The following is a 15,536-nucleotide window of genomic DNA, read 5'->3' as shown; positions in this document are numbered from 1 at the left end:
ATATACAATGTTAGAAGATGAGCAACTGAATAAGCCTTTGATGGTATAGGTAATGTTGTTAGGTCCGGTGATTAGCTGTTCTAGCAAAAAATTATATGGCATCATATGGCTTAATTTGGATATTATGACATATTTTATTAATTTGCCATAATTTGATTTTGCCATATATCTTCACAGTTATGATGGTTTTTCATTTAGTCTGAGGAAGAGTACATGCACTCGAAAGCTCATGCCTTGAATAAATCTTTGTTGGTCTTAAAGGTGCTATTGGACTCCATTTTTGTTGTATACCTTCCAATAGAAAGTGTGTGTGGTATGGTAGCTTTCTTAATATGTGTGGTTCATTGGTTTAGAATCTAATTTCCATGCAGAAGGTCCAAAGTTCATCCCCCTCATCTCTAGTTAAAAGAATCAGGCAGTACATGTTGTGAAAGGCCTCTACTTGGGAAGCTGCAGCCAGTAAGACTCTGACTCAAAGCAGGTTCTCATATCTTGCTTTGACTCTGCTCCCAGTCAGGCCATTCCCCTGAAGTTCTTGTCATGTGCAATAGTGGCTGTATTATATTCCTCAGTTTATTCTCATTAGAATGGACTTGGATCAGATGATACAGCTCCTATGAATAGTTGGCTGATATTAACTTTTGTATACTTCTTGTCCAAGGTTCAGATTACATATTCCAAAAGGCAGTCAAAAGCAGTCCAAGGGTCACGTAACAAGAAGGGTCTACTGGGGTGGGGCTTTGGAACACATTATCCTCTTCCCATCAGGAGGACTCATCCTCCTATATTATACTAGGACTAGAATTAAAGCCCGTTGTAGCTGATACAACAGGCGCTAGCAGGAGGAGAGGGGGGGAAATATCAAAGAGAGAGGGAAGTAGAAAGTAAGAGAGTGATTAAGATAGAGAGAGCTTGGCATTGGGAAGAGGAAGGGGAGGGGTTGTCCAGTCTTTAAGGGCATGAGGTTGAATATATGTGTTTGGTGGGGGGGGGGGGGTTGCGATGCTGTGGTGACAAATGAGGACATGGAGAGATGGTCAAGAACCACAGGTCAAGAACCTGTGGTTTGGAATGTTCGTAGAGTGTGGGAGAGGACTGACCTTTGGGAATTGTGGCATAGTGGTTACAGATGAGCTTTCAAGAGCCATGTCTTCAGATATGTGAAGCGAAAATCAGACTGGAGACTCTTCTTAGGGGGAGATTACATGGCAACCAATTCCTCCCAGTTCTGTGTTCAACCTCATTTCTTGTGTGAATTAGGCCACAGACACCGACATGTCTCCCTGCCCTAATCCACATGGGGTAGTCTCCATTTTTTTTACTGTTGATATAATGTTATGTGCCCACGTGCTTTCATGATTGCCCCTGAGAAGAAGAAGAGCTGGATTTTTGTACCCTGCTGTTTACTACCAAAAGGAGTCTCAAAGCGGTTTACAAACACAGTTTCCCTTCATATCCTCACAATAGACAACCTGTGAGGGATGTGGGGCTATGAAAGGTCTGAAAGGACTGGGGATGAGCTGCAATGACCCAGCAGGCCTCAGGTGGCTCTAAGCAGTTTAAAATCGCCTTTCCTTCCTCTCCCCATAAAAGACACCCTGTGAGGGATGTGGGGCTGTGAGAGATTATTCCATAATTTGAATTAACTGGGAATGGTCCACAGTCACCCAGCAGGCCCTCAGGTGTCTTTAAGTAGTTTAAAATCACCTTCTTTTCATCTCTTGTGAGGGAGGCTGCTAAGGAGGGCGGCGAGTATAGCTGCCAGCCCATATTCAAGCATGGACGCCCCAGACATGCTCCTCCCACAGGGGCCTTTCACAAATATATAGAGGAACCATGGATAAGTATGGTCTATGACAGCATGCAAAACTGGTGCTCTACTGCTGAGGAATGGTCTCTCCCTGGAGAGAATTTCTCTCTCTCTTTCATTTTCTTATTATAACTTAAAATCTCATCATTAAATTTCTTCAGTGTACCATTTTTGATAGTGTCATCCTCAGTAGAGTTCCATCCGTTTAAGTCTGCTGAAGTCATTAAAAGTATATGACTCTGTTTAGATTTGCCCTGTGAATATTTATTTATTGCATTTGTATACTGCCCTCTGCTAAGGCTCAGGGCAGTTCACATAGAACGTAAAAAGGAACAATACATCAAACTCACTGATTATAACGACTGAAGGTAATAGTCATAATAACAATAACAACAAACAGAGAATATAACATTCTAACAGAGCAAACTGTCTACCAGACCCATGGTTGGTCAGATCCGTCATATGGGTTCAAGACAGTGAGGTTTGGGGGCCCAGTAAATGCGGTTTAGTTTCGGTCAACCTCAACCAAATGCCTAGTGAAGGAGTTCCCTTTTGCAGGCCCCTCAGAACTGTCCAGCCTGAGATCAGATTTATGATTGAATAAACTGGAAGAATAATTTTTTCCATCACTAATTATTCAAGAGCACTAAGGTATTTGTTATTTAAGCTATGGCCATACATTCAGAAACATCGTTAATTTTCTCTTATGATGTTTTCCAATTGTAACCCACCCTGTTTTGGAAAGTCTTTAGGCTTTCAAAAGAAAAACAGGACATTTAACAAACAATATATACTAGTATACACAGGACATAAAGACGTTGAAGTTAACATTTTGGTAACTTTCTGTCCCTGCATATTTGCTGGCAGGAAAATGGAGCCTCTCTTGATGATGTTTACATGATAGGAGTAAGCCTTGGGGCCCATATAGCTGGATTTGTTGGAAAGGCATATAGTGGGAAAATTGGCAGAATAACAGGTAAGACTCTTAGTAATCTGTGGTGTATCGAGTAGCATAGTTCTCTCTGCATAGTAAATCATTCAGTTCCTTATATGGAATGAACAAGTCAACTCCAATCTAGTCATCCTACAGAATCTAGTTACCCTACTGAATTTGGACTTTAGATGTATATCGTTATAATCTGAATTAATCTATTTGACCTGCCTCAAAGAGTTACAGTTTAAGCCATGAAAGCACAGCTCCTGGTGTAGGTTTCGTCATAGAACCTATATAGGTCATAGAACTTAGTGTAGGTTTCATCATAGGACCTATATAGGTCAGCTGCTGATTAAATCAACGTCATAAACTTGCAGTGAGCATGTAATGAAGCCAAGTGATGAGCAAGTTATATATGACTGGTCTCCAGAAGATTATTATCTCATTAAAGGAGAGGCAAGCAGCCCAGTGTGACATGACTGGTTGTATGAAATGAAAGCCCAGTATTTTACATTGATGTCGGAATCAAGCTGGCTGGGCCAAGAATGGCGGTCTATACATTTAATTAATAAATAATAAATGTGAAGGTGATCCTCCTATGTTCTGTTGAAATAATAGTGCCCCTTCTGTGCAAGCAAGAGCTGTTGCACTTACCTTCTGCTTGTGTAAAACGTGATCAGAATGGCTGCCTGGTTCCCTGAGGGCTGTGCGTGTAGATCTCGTTGAAGGCACTGTTGAAGAAGATGTGTCCCTTGTTTACTTTCCCCCAGGACCTTTTACAAGCCCCAGATATGTTCATAGTTAAGTTTGTAGCCTGTGTATGTGGGAGAGGAGGTTAAGAATACAAACTGGTGTGTGGCGGGGAGATAATTGATCTAAATAATTTACTGCATAATCTCACTATTATCTAGTTAATAGAATACACTTTGATTGTTTATGTTACTTAAGCTTAAACCACAGGAAAAAAGCCTTATGTGTTCCTGCTTAATTTGTTCTGGGATGATCTCTTCCCCACTAAGCACATCACCAAAGTAGAAAAGCTTACTATAATAAAGGGTAATGTATTTATTTTTTGTGCTAGGTCTTGACCCTGCTGGGCCATCATTTACTGGAAAAGAGACAACTGAGAGATTGCATCACACTGATGCTCAGTTTGTAGATGTTATTCATACAGATATTGATGGTAACTACACGTTTTTGGATTACTAAAATTACTTTATAGAGTAAAAGGTGTGCTGAATTCCTTGGCTCAACTTGCTGATATGTAACCGTGTATGTGTGTGTGTGTAAGAGAGAGAGAGAGATCGTGGAATTACTTAAGATATGTCAAAGAGTTTGTATGTATCCAGATATGTATCTATATCAGATACATGTATCTATATGTATGTATCTATATCAGTAACTGCTGTTGAAATTTCCATGTTCTGATGCAGAGGGTGGCTAATCTTTGAGAAACACATATCCAACATATACAAGAACAATTAGGCTCATTATTCCTTGGTTCCAGCCAAGTGAAATAAACTGTTCTATACCAGCCCACAGTGATATTCAGAGTAAGTCCAAAATACTCAGTTCAAAATAAAATAATTATTGTGTTTTTTAAAAAATAAAATAAAATTTCTAATGATTGATTTCACAGGAAAATGTTAGGATGTCCTTGGTTTTGACCTAGCTGACATTTGGGAAGACTTTGCACCAGAAAAAGAGGATTTCTGGGAAAATACAGCACACTTTATTCTTCAATAATACGTTGTAGCACCACTGTTGTCCAACTATTAATAGATATTAACATATTGGAAATAGCATGAAATTGTATACAGTTTGTTCACATAATTAGTATTTTAACCCCAACATGACTGAAAATATAGGGCTTTCAATTTCAATTAGATAAATTCCCTTTTTCAATTGATTCCAGTTTATCCATAAATTAAGATGTTTTTGTAATATGTGTAGAATCATTGTTTTCATTTCTTCATTAAAGATAAAGGTAAAGGTATCCCCTGTGCAAGCACCGAGTCATGTTGACCCTTGGGGTGACGCCCTCTAGCGTTTTCATGTCAGATTCAATACGGGGTGGTTTGCCAGTGCCTTCCCCAGTCATTACCATTTACCCCCCAGCAAGCTGGGTACTCATTTTACCGACCTCGGAAGGATGGAAGGCTGAGTCAACTTTGAGCCGGCTGCTGGGATTGAACTCCCAGCCTCATGGGCAAAGCTTTCAGACAGCTGCCTTACCACTCTGCGCCACAAGAGGCTCAATTTCTTCATTAGTTAATATGAATAATCAGTCTTTTTTTTGGGTGGGGGGTGATGGAAAGTATTGCTATGTCTAAGCCAACTTATGATGACCCTGTAGGGTTTTCAAGGTTGAAATGAGGCAGTTTACTGTTGCCTGCCTCTCTAGACCTCCTTGAATGTCTTCCATCCAAGCACTAACCAGGGCTGATACTGCTTAGCTTCCTATATCTGACAGGTCTACTTCCTGATGGGCAGCCACCCAGACTCACCCCCAGACAACTTAGCCAGTGACAGTGACTGGAAGCAGTGACAGACTGGTTCAAGCAGAGTTGCCTGAAACCCTTCAAAGATGGAGTTCCTGTGGCTGGGGACGAAGGGACAAAGTGAGGAAGTACATTTGCCCATGCTGATGGAGTGCAACTTTCAGTTGCAAGCTCAGCCAGAAACTTGGGTGTGATCTTTGACACCTCCCTATCTATGGAGGCACGTCACTCGAGTAGCATGGCTGGCATTCTACCCCCCTGCTATGCCAAGCTACTTGCACCCTACTTGTGGGAGAGGAAAGGGAAGGTGACTAAGCCACTTTGAGCCTCCTTTGGGTAGAGAAAAGCGGCATATAAGAACCAACTCTTCTTCTTCTTCTACTTAGCCTCCGAAACCTAGCCACAGTTACCCATGCAACCCTCATCTCTAGGCTGTAATTCCCTCTTTGCAGGCTTACCTTTATGAGGAAGAAGAGTTGGTTTTGTATGCTACTTTTCTTTACTAGGAGTCTCAAAGTGGCTTACTATCTCCCTCCCTTTCCTCTCCCCACAACAGACACCTTATGAGGTAGGTGAGGCTAAGAGAGCCCTGATATTACTACTTGGTCAGAACAGCTCTATCAGTGCAGTGACGACCTCAAGGTCTCCCAGCTGGCTGCATGTGGGAGAGCAGGGAATCAAACCTAGCTTGCCAGATTAGAAGCTACTGCTCCTAACCACTGCATCAAGCTGGCTCTCCAGGAGGGCATGATGCTCCAGCAGCTGCACTGGTTAACTGTTGAATTACAAATCAGGCTTACAGTAAGGCCATTTGCAATCCATGGCCTACATATCTGAAAGACTGCCTTTCTATCAATACCCCCTGAGAACACTTTGTTCTGAAAACACTGATCAGTTGGTGGTCCTTGGTCCCAAAGAGGGACATCTGGCCTCGACGAGGGCCAGGACATTTTCTGTCCTGGCCCACAAGTGGTGGAACAAGCTCCCAGAATACTTCTCGACCCTGACAGAACTAGCGCAGTTCCACAGAGCCTGCAAGGCGGAGCTTTCTGCCAGGCCTTTGGATGGGGCCAGTGAAACAATAATATTGACTGGGCCCTTCCTACTAGAAAGAGGTCCCCTGAATATGCTCCAGTTCTGGAAGAACTATCATAAACTGGGACTGCTGATGCTGCTAGTTGGTACTAACACCTTATAATTAAATTAACTCTACTAAACCAATTTTAACTGTCTTAGTTGAATCAATGAATTGTTTTTAACTATTTATGTAAATATTTTATTTATTTATTTATTTATATTGTTATACCACCCTTTCATATAGCTCTGGGCAGTAAATATCTATGTTGTACACTACCCTTAAACGGTTCGCTGGGCGGTGGTATAGAAATTTAATTAAATATTATTGTTATTGCTATTGCTATTATTATTGCTATTATTGTTGTTGCTATAAGATTGGAGTAACTTGAGCCATTGAGGCCATGGCTCCTTTTTTCTTTACTTTCTGTCAAATATGTAAACTAGGAAATGGAAAAAACAAGCTCTTACATTTTGTGATGTTTGATTTCATATTCTTAGTGTTTGCTAAATTCATTTTGTTCTCAAATCCCTTGTATGTTCTACTCTATTGTGTGTTGACTTCTTTGTTAGCTTTGGGTTATCGGGAGCCTTTGGGAAACATTGACTTCTATCCAAATGGGGGAACAGATCAACCAGGATGTCCACGGACAATACTTGGAGGTAAGTATGGAGAAATTAATTACAGTTTTAAATAATATCAGGAAAGGCCCTAATTGGGACTCACAGCTGATTTGATCATTTTGCTCATGAAAAATAATATTGGGAAAAGAAGCGTTTTTATATTTTCTATTAAGGAGTAGATAGAAATGCCCATGCAAGAGGCAGATGCTTACCTGCTCATTTTGAGGTTCTGCTTCTATTTCAAACAATGTGATCCTAAGCAGAATTACACCCTTCTACTCCTTGACTTTACTGGATTTAGAAGTGTGTAACTCTGTTAGGATTGCATGGTAACTGTGGTTACAATTTTGTTTCATTTTGTAAAGGGAATATATGGGTCCGGTTCTATAAAACAGGGGTAGTTAACCTGTGGTCCTCCATATGCAAATGCTGGCAGGGGCTCATGGGAATTGTAGTCCATTAACATATGGAGGACCACAGGTTGACTACCCCTGCTATAAAAAGGAGCGTAGCCAGCTGTCCCAGCAAGGTGGTGAACCAATATCACATGGTTGACCACATTAAAGGCAGCTGACAGATCTAACAAAATGAGAATGGTCGATCTGTAACAATTTGTAATGGAGTAGTGGTCCTTCAGGTATTCTGATTCAAAGTGATAAGGCTTTAAAGGTCAATGCCAGCTCCCTGAATTGTGCCCAGAAATATATTGAGAGCCAGTATAGATGGTGCGAAGACAGGTGTGTTCTGGTATCTGTAACCCACTTCAGTTAAAGTTTCTGAACAATTTTCAAGGGCAGCCACACATACAATGCATATTGCAGTAATGTAATCTAGTTCTAATCAGAGCATGCACCACAGTGATTGGATCGTTTTTGCCCAAGAAAGGCTTCATTTGAATAACTGCTTGAAGCTGATAAAAGGCAGTCCTAGCCCCAGCTGCCACCTGCTTATCCAGCAGAAGCCCCGGGACCAAAACCACTATTTCACTATCTTTCAAGCGTAGTGCAGCCCCATCCAGAACAGGTGACTCCTGCAGTCCCAGGGCGGACATTCTGCATTGCACTTCTTTTTATTGACATTTAAGTTGCACTTTATTAGCCCACATCCACTCCAAAATGGTCTCTAGGCACCAGTTCATAGTTTCTATGGCCACCTTGGGATTTGCTGAAAGTGTGAGATGGAGCTGAGGCTCATCCACATGTTGGTGACAACCCACTGAAAATCACCAGATAACTTTTCTAAAAGGTTTCATGTACATACGTAAAAGCATATGCAGCCATACAGGACCCCACAGGCCAAGCAGCTAAACAGCAGTCCTCCAGGACTGTGTTCTGAAACCTACCCTCCAGGTAGGACCAGAACCAGTGCAAAACAGTGCCCCCCAATCCAGAAAAGTGGTCCCACAAGGAAACTATGATAGATGATATTGAAAACCACTGAGAGTTCTAGGAGAATCAACAAATTCAGACTCCCATTATCTATCCCCCAGTGCAGGTCTTCCACTAACCATGACCAAGAGTTGTCCCTCACTCCCTAAAGCCACATCCCCCTATGTTTGCTCAGAACTTTTCAAACTTCTTAAAGGTGCTACTGGATTCAAACTTCATTCTGCTGTTTTAGACCAACATGGCTGCCCACCTGAATCTTACTTCTTTCTGTCTATTTTATAAGAAGCTGTTGTAAGCATAATGTGTAAACATTTGCATCTCCCTAGAAGACCCATTCATTTGCCCATTGCTCTCATTATTATGAAATGTGAAATTCTTGTTACTGGCTAATAGCTCTTGCCATAAGTATGCAGCTGTGTGAAGGTTGAGCTCACTCCCAATATCTTTCCGCAAGGTGGTTCTTCTAACTGTGTGTGTGTGTGTGTGTGTGTGTGTGTGTAGTGATAAAAATACCCTGAACAGTGTCTAGATTGTCCTTAGTAGAAGAGACATGTTCCCATTTCATGTCTGGATGCTCAAAAAACATCCATGAAGTGCTTTTTCAACAACTTTGGTTGGCATGTCAGCCCTGATGTTTGAAAAAAAATTGCAGTGTCCATTACCTGTGCTTTGGTATCATGTAGATTGGCACATTGTAATGAATGTTTTGTGGGACAGCCTTTCAAAAGTGTTTTTGGGTGGAAAAGTGAGATAAAAATATGCTAAAATCATTGGGCTAAGTGGGACTTGCTGGATTTGGCATATTTTGTTGGTGTTATATCTCTGTTAGCCTTCAGTGTGTTTCTGGTGTAATTCAGAGTGCTGATTTTAATCCCTATATCTAAATGGCCTGAGATCAAAGTATCTGAAGGACCACACTCTTCTGAATAAATCTTTCTATTCCTATTTCATTATTTGGATACTTCTGTGTTCAGAGGGGGGGCTGTGGCTCAGTGCAAGAACATGTGCTTTGCATGCAGAAGGTCCCGGATTCAATCTCCAATGTCTCCAGCTAAAAGGACAAGGTAGTAGATGATATGGCAGACCTCTGCCTGATGTCCTGGAGAACTGCTCTAGTCTGAGTGATTTGATTCAGTGTAAGGCATCTTTATGCATGACGAGGGGCTGTGGCTCAGTGGAATAGCACTTGTTTTGCATGTAGAGACTCTGGAGACTCTGAAGAGTTGCTGTCAGCACAGGGTCCCCTGTAAACTGCACTAGCAATCAAAATATATTTTACAAGTAAATTCTTCTAAAAAACTAGTTTACGCAATAGTCAAATGTAAGCTAGCAGATCTTTTGGCTCATGGAGTAGAATTTTCACTCACAGCACTCCACAGCTTAGGGAACATTGGTGATCAATGCTGTCTTCAGTTCCATAACCAAGCTGGGAACCAGGCTTCATATCATATGCAGCACAAAAATTATAATATATAGGCTGGCTTCTTTGAACCAGGCATTGTTATTGTTAGGTGCGAAGTTGTGTCCGACCCATTGTAACCCCATGGACAATGATCCTCCAGGCCTTCCTGTCCTCTACCATTTCCCAGAGGTGAACCAGGCATAGTTACAGTGAATTCTGGTTGGATGAACTTACACACTACTGTCGCTTTTGGAATCAGAAATTCTCACCATTAACATGTTCTGGGCTATAACAAAGACAAGATCACAGGATTTACCAAGGTCACGAAGTCTTCGTAGCTATCAGCAAAAAAATAAATAAATCAGATGTCACTGGGAAAGAATAACAGTAGGCTAAATCCAGTGAACCATGAATGGAACAAGTTCCAGTAATGGATTTCTCCCCCTTTCCTAACAGCTTCCTTTGCCCTCCCAAGGTGTTCTTGAAGGTCCCCTGAATGCAGAGTAAGATGTGACGTCAGGGCCTGTAGCAAGAAGGGCAAGAATCATGAAAAAAGTCATGCAGGAGGAGAGGGGGTGACTCTCGCCAATTCCTTTTTCTCCATGTACTGCATTTCATTCTGTTCCCAAAGAAATCTGATCCAGAGGAGTGGAGGGGGGGGGTAGAAAGAGGGGGGAGAGATACAAAGAAAATGCAAAGAGAAGCACCCTATGAACTTGTTCTGTTCATGATTCATTAGATTCCTCCAGTCCACTGCCTAACCTTTTGGAAATGCTGATACTTGCCACCAAACATTGTCTCACATAAAAGGTGAGGAGAAATGGAAGTGGGGATGAGGCTGTGCAAAATGATTTAAGTGTCAACTTTCTGGTCTGTGCCACTGATTGTCAAAGTATCCACAGAGAAGTATCTTCCGCCATGTTCTCCAGTAGGAGGCTGATTTGGTGTTTAAAAAATAACAAGCAGGTGCTACACTCACTTACCCGTGACACAAAATTATCTGGATGGTGTTCTTGGTTATTAAGCTTGCAACCCCATGGTACACTTCCATAACACGGAAACATACGCCTGTCTTGAAATGCGACTACATTCTTGTTCTGTTAAGATGAGTGTTGCTTCTTAGGGAAACTAACTCACCGTTACCTGCTTTCTGCTTTTTTTCTCTTTAAGGATCTCAGTATTTCAAATGTGACCATCAGAGGTCTGTTTTTTTGTTCATGTCATCCTTGGATCAGAACTGTAACATAACTGCCTTTCCTTGTGACACATATGTGGGCTACAGAAATGGAGAGTGTGCAAGTTGTGAAGCTTTCAAGCCCCTTCCATGTCCAACACTAGGTAAGAAGGTTGCAGTATCTTTTTACTTTCGATACGTTTTTACTGCACTTTTCCACCAGCACGTGCCTCTCCTCCTCCAATAGATCCTCACAAGAAGTCTGGGAGGTGAATTAGGTTGGGTGTTTTATGGCAAGTGGGGATTACGAATCCAGATCTCCTAGTCGAACACTCTGGAAAGTATGTCATATGGATGGTTTCACAGTGGCCTGCGTATAACTCAGATATGTTCTGACTCAGCAGTGATATCAGCGCTCTCTCAGCCTCACCCACCCCAAAGGGTGTCTGCTGTGGGGAGAGGAATGGGAAGGTGAATGTAAGCCGCTTTGAGCCTCCTTCGGGTAGGGAAAAGCGGCATATAAGAACCAACTCTTCTTCTACATTTCAAGTGCCACCTATATTGCTCGAAGTAGGCTGCAGTGCAATCCTCAACACAGCTACACCCTTCTATGTACATTGAATTCAATGGGTAACTCAACTTAGGATAGCCCATATGGTATTGTAGCTTCTTTATAATAAATCAGTTCTTTATTTTTAAACTATTCAACTCAGTCTCTCCTGACTTCCTTCCTCAATGCAGTTCCCATTCTGCATGGTTTTTTGTTTGTTTGTGTGAGTCCCATGGTTCTTGACATAAAATTTTCAGTCAGTGCAAAGCACTCTTCCTCCTTTCACCAGCAGAAAAGCTTGTGGGATCTAAACAATCCAAAGTTCTTCCATGTAGAATGTAAAATAATACTTGTAGAAAGCAACTCTATATAATGCCTGTTTGTCTTCAAGCAACATTGGCTTGGATTCAGTTGTGCCCTAAGGCAAACACAGGAAAGTACTTTTGCTCACATAGGAGTAGCGATCTGTGCCAGTGGTGATTTGCAGGAGCTGTAGCTTCTGTGCTGTATACCACTCCAGCAGATTTCCTCACCTTCAATCATCAGGAGTCACTTTTTAGAACAGCACAATGGTCTGTAATGAGAAGGGTGACTCAGGAAAGCTTTTGTCCATGAACACAACTCTGGTCATGGTTCTGCAGATCCAATACCATATTCTAATCCAAACAGTATTTATTTGAAGCCATAGGACAGAAGGACTAGATCAAATTGCATCTGAGTTTAGCAGAATTTGTTTTAGTCAGGCAAGATGTTTGAGATCACAGAACCACAATGCTGGCAAAATCTCAAGGTTAGCCCTGAGGCCATGCATTTAACTCCATCCACACCCTTGCATTAATCCTCCCATAAAGTCACACAAATTAGCCTGTTTCTAGTGTGATGCAATCAGTAACTGGGAGTGAGAAAGCACCACTTGGCCATAATATGAAACAAGTTAAGCAACTAACACTGATGCTGGCTTTGAATTATGAAGTACCAGGCAAGTAATGCAATAACGTGATCTGCTGCTGGATTGAATGCTACTATACTTCAAACTTTATTACAGTCGTTCAGACCAAGTTATATGAAGTTAATACATAAAAGACCAAAAGAATATGGTCATTTAATATAATACAATTTAAAACAGATCATAAAATAGAACTTAAAATCATGCTACTTTAGAGCATTGGATTTTTATGGCCACGTTACTTCTTCCACTCACCTTTTGATTAATAAAAAAATATTTCTGTATAGTGCTAGCAAACAATCTTAGTCAACCATGAAAATAAATGTTTTCAGCACATACTGAAGCACAGACCTGCACATACAGACCTGCAGCATACCGTATATACTCGCATATAAGCCGACCCACATATAAACCGAGACACCTGATTTTACCTCAAAATCTGGGCAAATTTATTGACTTGCATATAACCCAAGTGTGTGAAATGCAACAGCTACTGGTAAACTTACAGAGTGGCCTAAGCGCTTAATCCATGCTCCATCATCACAGGCTTTCTCATCCAGCCTCCTTCCCAACAAATACAGAAAAGTCAAGATGAATAGCTGCTGGTTTTTGTACCCTACATTTCACTAACCTAAGGAGTCTCAAAGCGGCTTACAGTTGCCTTCCCTTCCTCTCTTGATGCCAGACTCCCTGAGAGAGCACTGACAGAACTGCTCTGTGAGAACAGCTCTGGCAGGAGAACCAAACAGTGCCCCTGAGGCCAGAAACCAGAACAGAACAACAGTACCCAAAGTTGTCAACCTACTACAACAACAGCTACCACACTGGGGGCTATAGTGCCCCCCAGAACAAAACACTGAAATAAAGAACTGCAAAACTGAAAACTGAAATAAAAAACTGTAAAAACCAACTTTTAAAAGAAACACAACCCCAAGAAGAAAAAGCAAACAATGCTGCCCCTCAGATAAAAGAAGAAAGAAACAGTAAATCCCAAAGCACCCCAAAACCCACCCCACCCTACCCACAGAAACCAAAATAATAGTTTGGAAGAAGTGATTAGGAAAAGAAGGGGGAAAAATATCAGAATCCCTCAGTCAAACCACAAGCAGCCAGAGTAAGCTCAGCTATTAAGATCTTTGCAGAAGGCAAAGGTTAACTGGGAGCAAGTAGCTCACTTGCAAAGAGCTCATTTTGCAAATGCAATGCCACGATTTGCTGGCTGGGAGCAGGTTTTTAATCAATTACCCGCGTATAAGCCGAGGAGGTCTTTTTAGTGCTAAAAGTTGTACTGGAAAACTCGGCTTATCTGCGAGTATATACGGTACTTTGCATGAAGGTTGGTTCCGACATGACACTTACTGGACCTTGATCAGGGCCTGCTTTTGAAACATTAGAGGCCCATAGTGTCATGGGTGTATAATATCATTTTATGTAAAGGAACTAACTATATAACATACCTTGTATTTTTTGCATTTTATGCATGCTGTTTCATTTTATGCCTGACCATTGACAAAGGTGACAATGCCGAAACACGTCAGTAGAGGCATTGGTATGCATGTATGCACTGATTTTATGGAGGCTATGCAATAAGCCTTGGGTTTTTAACGTCAATAAATATTAGTATTAAATTTTATAATTGTGTTCTACCCTACAGAGGCTTTAGTTCATTTCCCTTGTTTGGACCTGTTTAGCACATACTGAAACTCTAAGCAGATAACCCTCAAGCCAATTAATAAAAACTGATTTAATGTATTAGAATTAATATAAATTTAGAAAGCCGAAGACCCTTATTCTTGACACATGGGGAATGCATTATTAGTTGTGGTTTTACTAATACCATAGCTTGACTGAAAAGGTTTTCCTAATTAAAAGTAAATGCCACAGAACCATGAATCTCAACATTCATTCAGTTTGAAGATGAAACCAGTTTCTTCTCCCTGCCTTGTGAAATGCAACATTGATCAAACTGACATTCATATGAAAATTGTTTTAAAAGTGTTTCTTTTCTTTGGGAGCTGGGTTGGCAAATGAACCATCTGTATTTTGTAGAAGTTCTTTATACTTAATGTTACAGGACGGAATTAAAAGGATTGATTAAATCTTGTGTGGCCCTAATTCAGTGGTGCACAGTTTGCCTTTATAGTTGGGTGACAATCTATGATCTTTATCATGTCAATTTGAGATAGCAATAGAAACCTCTGTCTATTATCATCTTTGATTGACAAGGACAACCAATAAAAATTCAGAAAATGTGAAAAGAGCTTGTCCCCTTTGGAATTGAACCAATTAAATATTTGGCTAAAAGAATTAGAATTCTGTAAGGAAAATGTTTTTAAAGGATAGGCTTCTTTAAACAAAATTATCATCATAAGCAGCTCCATGAACATAGGTCAAACCTGTACAATTATTTAATACAGGACCCACAAATCAGCAGGAAAAGTGCAGGAAATGTACATGTAAGCTACTTTGAGACTCCTTTGGGTAATAAGCAGGGCACAAAAAAACAGCTCTTCTTCTATATCAGTGGTCCCCAACCTGCGGGCCGCGGCCCGGTGCCGGGCCGCAAAGGCCATGGCACCGGGCCGCAGCTCCCTCTCCCCGCCCCGCCCCGCCCCCGCAGTAAAAAACTTCCCAGGCCGCAAGCTTGCGGCCCGGGAAGCTTCTTACTGCGGGAGGCGGGGAGAGGGAAACAGGGCCGGGCCGCGCCCGTGCGGGCCACGCCCGCTCGGCCCGATCCGCGGGCGCGGCCCGTGGGCGCGGCCCGCGGGCGCGGCTCGGGTGCGGCCCGATCCGCGGGCGCGGCGTGGGCGCGGCCCGCGGGCGCGGCGTGGGCGCGGCCCGCGGGCGCGGCCCGATCCGCGGGCGTGGCCCGCGCGGGCGCGGTCCGCAGGGGCGCGGCCCGATGCCCTGCCGGTCCCCAGCCTCGGAAAGGTTGGGGACCACTGTTCTATATGCTCGGGTAGTGAAATAAGAATAAGGAAGAACCACCAAAGGAACCAAGTACAATTGTTGCTGTTTCCTTATCGCTTTCCCTCCAACCCACCTTTTGGACTAGCATGTAAGAATCTTGTTATGAATCTAATAAATCAAGTGAAAGGAAAAATATGCATTTTTTTGCTGGTGTGGTAGAGAC

The 15,536-nt window shown here is 42.1% G+C and overlaps 1 protein-coding gene across 1 annotated transcript in view; it reads left to right on the top strand.

Annotated features, from left to right (window-relative positions):
• Window positions 1-15,536, top strand: part of LIPI (lipase I) — a 34,419-nt gene that overhangs the window by 8,070 nt on the left and 10,813 nt on the right. Inside the window, 4 exon segments of the mRNA XM_077342396.1 lie at window positions 2,678-2,786; window positions 3,826-3,927; window positions 6,893-6,982; window positions 10,904-11,071. Of these exon segments, the coding sequence (XP_077198511.1) occupies window positions 2,678-2,786; window positions 3,826-3,927; window positions 6,893-6,982; window positions 10,904-11,071 (469 nt within the window).

The sequence above is a fragment of the Paroedura picta genome, chromosome 6, assembly GCF_049243985.1.
Source record: "Paroedura picta isolate Pp20150507F chromosome 6, Ppicta_v3.0, whole genome shotgun sequence".
In the NCBI taxonomy this organism is placed as follows: Eukaryota; Metazoa; Chordata; class Lepidosauria; order Squamata; family Gekkonidae; genus Paroedura; species Paroedura picta.
Note: the sequence above shows the minus strand (reverse complement) of the source record. Positions and strands in the feature narration are given on the sequence as shown.